The following is a 6,270-nucleotide window of genomic DNA, read 5'->3' on the forward strand; positions in this document are numbered from 1 at the left end:
CACTTAGTCTTCATTAACAGTGTAATGTGCCTATCATCAGCTCCCTCTTTGATGTCAAGTGCGTACATGCGACCCGTTTGATGTCTCTAATTAAAGACTGAATTGACTCCGATTCGCCTGCCACCAAGAGTCCATAACACCTCAAAACCGGTGTAAGAAAACACAGCTTGCACCCAGTGACATAGCGATAAATAAAAAGGTGTGTATAGGCTGTGATCCGGGGCCATTACAAGGCATGACCACCGCCAAGCAGTTACAAACAAGTTCATTATTTTCATATTTATTTGTGGGTGATTTAAGTGCGTTTGACACCGTCCACTGACATTTTTTGTTTAATATAGAAGAATGTCGATTCAAAAATATGTGAGCATTAATATAAAAAAGGAAGGAAACTGACTTTCTCGATTTTACTTTTTTAACCGATATCCTCTTATCCTCTTGGACGAGCCTCCAAGTTTCAAAGTGTCTTGTCTTTTTGTGTTAAAAAAAAAGAAAGAATGAAACTAAAATAATAAATTTAAAAAAAATAAGTTGTTGACATCAAAATACGATATTGAGAATTAACACAAACAATGCGGTAGGACGGACGCGAACACATAACAAATGAAAGAGATTGGCCAGCCATAAAATGAGAATTGAAAACCCCATTCAAATAAGAGCTCTCGACGTCAGTGCACTTATCCGAGAAAGGAGAGCGAGGGAGGGAGGGTGAGTGTGTGAGTGAGAGAGAGAGAGAGAGAGAGAGAGAGAGAGAGAGAGAGAGAGAGAGAGAGAGAGAGAGAGAGAGAGAGAGAGAGAGGGGAGGCTGTTTGGTGAGCGGTGTGTGTGTAGGAGAGGGTGAGATTTGAGAAATAGGAGGGGCTTCTAAACGACTAGAAATGTCAATCTGAGCAAGGGAGTCCCAATAATCTAAAGCAATCTGTAAGGACCTGACCTTAGTCCATCCAGATCAATAGGGAAGTGAGGGTGGAAAGAAGAAGAAGAGGAAGAAATAAGGGGCGCAACCGGATCGTTTACACTGGCTGTTACCGAGGAAATATAGACTTCCCTTGCCTGCACCTTTTGTTGCTCACATGCTCACACTGTAAAAGTGGATATCGAGGCAATTCCCTTGCTTTGTGTGATTGCAGCAGACTTTTTCCCCTTTTCCTACCGCCATGTCGTTCCCTCAGCTGGGATATCAGTACATCCGACCGATATACCCGCCGGAGCGCCAGGGGATCGCCAGCAATGCCCGGACCGGGACAGAGCTCAGTCCGTCCGGCGCACTCTCCAACGTCCTCTCCACTATGTATGGATCTCCTTTCGCCGCAGCAGCGCAGGGCTATGGAGCGTTTCTGCCCTACTCAAACGATATATCAATTTTCAATCAATTGGTGAGTCACCTTGGTCTCTCTTTAAGTCATCTGTAACTTTTTTTTTTTTTTTTACCTCACACTTGAAATGAAAAAGAAATAAGCAAAGTCTTCAGGAGGAGGTTTATTGGCACTTTTGGAGCGTAAACTTTTGGAGCGCCGTGGTCGGAGCTGCGTTGTTGCTCTGAATCTTTTGTGAAATGTACCACTAAAAAAGTGGTTCAAAAGTGGCACTTTGAGCTTATTGTTACATCATTTCCTGACAGTGATAGCAAAAGAGTGAATAAAAGGGTGCCATGTGAAGGTTTGCAACGGCTATAGGTGGGGAATAACTGCATAAAAGTAAAGTCTTGTCCGCGTAAGTGTTTTGCTATAAATATAAAGTATAACATAATTCATTTTCTTTCATTAGGTTACAAATAACGTTTCGAGTGAAACAAAAATACTTTTTGGGGGGGTTTTGACTTTTGTTTGTTTACACGGATAAGCTCATTGTTGTTTTATTACTGTAAACCCCCATGTCATAATGCGTGGCATAATTAAATGTATCGGGAAGAATAATTCCACACAAAGTATCCACATGGCATTCATATTTGAAGTCGAAGAAATCCCTCTGACTCTGTGATTCTTTGTCTTTGCAGGGTGCTCAGTATGAACTCAAAGACAGCCCCGGTGTCCAGCACCCAGGCTTTGCCCACCATCACCCTGCTTTTTATCCGTATGGCCAATATCAGTTCGGGGACCCATCCAGACCCAAAAACGCCACCAGGGAGAGCACCAGCACCCTGAAGGCCTGGCTCAGCGAGCACCGCAAGAACCCCTACCCGACCAAGGGCGAGAAGATCATGCTGGCCATCATCACCAAGATGACCCTCACCCAGGTGTCCACCTGGTTCGCCAACGCCAGGAGGAGGCTAAAGAAGGAGAACAAGATGACCTGGGCCCCTCGGAACCGCACCGACGAAGAGGGAAATGTTTACGGCAGCGATCACGAGGGGGAGGAGGGGGACAAGAGGGAGGACGAGGAGGAGATCGACTTGGAGAACATCGACACGGAAAATATTGAGAACAAGGACGACTTGGACGACCAGGACGACCTGCATTCAGATATTAAACTAGACGGGAGGAGTGACTCTGAGATTTCGGACGGCTATGAGGATTTACAAGGGCCCGACCAGAGGTTTCTAAAGGCTGTGGGAAAAGAGGGCAAAGACGTGGAGAGGGGAGGAGAGCACTTCCACCACCACCACCATCACCACTCTTCTTTGGACACCAAAGCGTCCCAGGCCAACGGCGAACCGCTCAAACTTAACCCGGTGTCCGTTAGCTCGCCGCCCTCAGAAAACCACCCTGCCCCAGCCCAAAAGCCAAAGATCTGGTCTTTGGCAGAGACGGCCACGGCCCCTGACAATCCGCGCAAGTCGCCACAAATGAACGGCAGCAACTCCGCAGGGCCCGCCGCCCAGACCATAATCGCCCCACATAGACTCATCTCTTCGTGTCCCGTTGGGAAAATCCAGAACTGGACGAACCGAGCCTTCTCGGCGCATCAGCTGGCTTTACTGAACTCAAATCATTATCTGGGACTGGCGAACCAGGCCACTGCCACCGGCCTGGCCCTCTACAGCAGCAGGCACACGGAGGACAAGAGTCATAGTTCAGAGACTTCAGTCACAGGTACATGTCCCCGACACTGAGACGCGCATGTGTGAGTCACTACAAAAACAAAAGACACTAGCCCGTTGCCCGTCACTCATTTCTATTATTTTAGACCTCCCTTTGCCTTCTTTGCCTGTTCATGGATTTGTTTTCTCTCTTTCTCCAGGCCACACAGATGAACAGTGTTACAATATAATAGCTTACAGAATACAGTGTGTGTGAAGTACGTGTGTGTGTGTGTGTGTGTGTGAGAGAGAGAGAGAGAGAGAGAGAGAGAGAGAGAGAGAGAGAGAGAGAGTGTGGGTGGGTGTAACTGCTTTGAAAAATGTCCTAGAGAATTATAAAAAAAACCTCATCAGAAAGCATTTAAGACAAAAATGTCAAACGTTGAATTGGGTGAAAAGTGTTTTTAATATTGGTGTCCGTTCCCTCCTTTTTTGGTATTGCTACATCCATGTGATATTGAGGCCCACGTGCTTTTATTCGATGGTTTACATAAGTCCCTCATCCTATTTAAGCCAACTAGTTTTCAACACTAAATTCATTGAAACCCGGTATGGGCTCTGAGAAGAGGCAGTTCAATGAATGCATTTTAATTTTCATTGCCACAATTTCAGAGAGATCTAGTGCCTTGGATGCAGAGGAAAAAAAGTTGTTAAAAACAGCTTTCCACCCAGTTCAAAGATAGCGAGGCTGTCAATTGATGACATTTGGGAATTTTTGTTTTTGATGCCATATCACATTTTCTTTTTTTAAACGCAATATTTACCCAAATTAGCTTTTATTCTAAGATTTGTCTTCTTTTTTTTAATCCCTGTGTGTGTGTGTGTGTGTGTGTGTGTGTGTGTGTGTGTGTGTGTGTGTGTGTGTGTGTGTGTGTGTGTGTGTGCGTGCGTGTGTGTGTGTGTGTGTGTGTGTGTGCGCATGTGTTTTTTTCGTCAAGGCCTATGTTACACTTACTTGTTTGGTCATGCAAATGAGCTCAATGCAAATTCACTACAGGCTCGTTTTTGAAAGGCAATTGTCACTTTTATATCTTTTTTTTTTTGTTTTGTTTGTTGCTTTTCCCAAAGCTATTATTAGTAGGATTTCTTTTTAGATCACCACAATTTTGTTTCTGTTACCCCAGTGTATTTCAGGCCTCAGAACCAACTAGAAACAGCGGTGGTTCTTTCGGTCTCTCTCCTCTCCATAACCTCACACCAATCCTCTTTATTCTTTCTTTATTTTTATTTGAATATGGAATGTAAAATAAGAATAATACATCTCTGTATACTTACATTGTAAGCATGTCCTGTGTAAAACTGCTAATGTAATAATGTATGAACCTGTAGTCTGTGAGTTTTTTTTTCTTTTTGTAAGTTCTGTGAGGATTTGATGTTCAAATGTTTTGTATATAAAGTTAAGAATATGTACATACTTGTGAACCAAATTGTACAAGAAAGTCTATATTTTGGCTAATAAATGAACTGCTGCAACTTTAAGAAATTGCTGGTTTTTGGCCGAGGTATTTTGACAGCTGCTTTTGATGGTGGCTGTTATTATGCACTGCAGCTTGAATTGCATTGCTTTGGTTTTTGTACGAGTGTTAGTGGGCAGCCTGAGGCACAGACTTCATCCGCCGTGGCAGTGATAAGTAAATATTCGAGAGGGATTTATCACACTTTTGTAGTGGAGGGACTTAAGGCTAATTAGCCAGTGTTGCGGCATATATTTGGATATTAATGTTTTGGGATTATCCACATAGGCGTAAAATGAATAATTATTTCATTAATTTCCGTCTGAAATTGTATGGTTTATAAAGACACTTTAGGTAATGAATGACTGGCTTCTATTTGGTAAAAGCGGTTCAGCTGATCCTCAGGATGGATTTGGGCTTCGCATTGCAAACTCCCAGATCTCATCATGCCCAATTTGTAATGCCTTCGCTCGTCGCATATATCATCAAATGTTGCTCAACTAACGCTGCTCTTTGGTATAATTGTAATATATGGTCGCCGTAGAACTAATAATAACATCATTTATGGTGTTTGCCCGCGATGTGATCATTTGCATGTGCGAGCCCTTATCAGAGGAAGTTTATGTAAACTTAGTGTTGGAGCTCCCTCTACAGTCACATGCAGTCGGCCCCGTTCTGGCCCGCGTACACACACACTCACAGATTGAGCCGGTGTTTTATGTTGGCCCATTTCTGATTTATCTATCAGGTGTGATATCATATTCGATAGTATATTTTGCTCATATTAATTTGTCACAAGACCAGACCTTTTTTAACGTGTTTTTGAGCCTTCGTGTGGTGATTTTCATGCATGTGCAAACGCATTGCATATGTCACAATTAATCACTTGTTTTGATGCGTTAAAAAGCAAGCATATATATATATATATATATATATATATATATATATATATATATATATATATATATATATATACACATATGTTTTAAAGGCAAGTCAAAAATAATAATAATAATTTTAGCCCAAATGATCAAACATATCTTCTTCTTTTTTTTAAATAAGAGGCGGTATTAGTTTGCGTCACAATGGGCAACAATTAGGCATATATTATGTAAATAGGTACAATAAAGCAACACCTGTAAAATATAACTACATATATATAAGTAGATCAAATGTAGATTTTTTTTTAGCTCGAGTATTGAACAATATGTTATGGCTGCCGTGCTTCACTTGAGAATTACAGGACTTCTCAATAGCTCCTTCAACCCTTACACTCCATTCCTGCGGTACGATGAGATAAAAGTACAACACATTAAATAAAGGTAACATGGAAATAAAGAAAAAGAAAAGGAAAGAAAAATGCCGTCAATATTTCTATTATTCAAATATGATAACAATTCTCTCCAGCCTCAGATGAGACATTGAAGTCGTATGCACATGCATGTGTTTTATCCAACTTATTTAATAGTAGAACATTCATATAAAACGTCCAGAAAAGTATTTTGGAAGACACACTTCGATTTCCTAACGTATCCATAAAACGAAAAGCACCCCTTTCGATAATACTGTAATTATGTATTAATTTCAGATGTTTTAGAGGACTTATAGAGTCATGATCGGCTTTTATATTTTAAACAACAGTGTGTCTGACATTCCTCGACTGGACTCAGACGGTCAAGGAGGACGGTCTCTTTTAATGTCTGCTGTTCAGGGCAGCCAAGGCAGAAGAGAAGGGCTCGAGCCGCATCCTCTTGTTTAGCATACGCTTTAAACAAACCCCACTCAGCCGAGGGAAAC

The 6,270-nt window shown here is 41.9% G+C and overlaps 1 protein-coding gene across 1 annotated transcript; it reads left to right on the top strand.

Annotated features, from left to right (window-relative positions):
- The first annotated feature begins 903 nt into the window (after nt 1-903).
- Nucleotides 904-4,496, top strand: irx3a (iroquois homeobox 3a). The gene is made up of 2 exons (XM_034525736.1): nt 904-1,376; nt 1,997-4,496. The coding sequence occupies exons 1-2, from the start codon at nt 1,158-1,160 to the stop codon at nt 3,050-3,052; spliced, it is 1,275 nt and encodes a 424-aa protein (XP_034381627.1). The 5' UTR covers nt 904-1,157; the 3' UTR covers nt 3,053-4,496.
- The last annotated feature ends 1,774 nt before the right edge of the window (nt 4,497-6,270 follow it).

Source organism: Cyclopterus lumpus, chromosome 3, assembly GCF_009769545.1.
Source record: "Cyclopterus lumpus isolate fCycLum1 chromosome 3, fCycLum1.pri, whole genome shotgun sequence".
In the NCBI taxonomy this organism is placed as follows: domain Eukaryota; kingdom Metazoa; phylum Chordata; class Actinopteri; order Perciformes; family Cyclopteridae; genus Cyclopterus; species Cyclopterus lumpus.

Excerpts from the sequence above, each read along its gene's own strand:
- irx3a (XM_034525736.1), top strand. The coding sequence starts at position 1,158 with ATGTCGTTCCCTCAGCTGGGATATCAGTACATCCGACCGATATACCCG. Across the intron at positions 1,377-1,996 it reads TATCAATTTTCAATCAATTG|GGTGCTCAGTATGAACTCAA; the intron begins GTGAGTCACCTT and ends TTGTCTTTGCAG.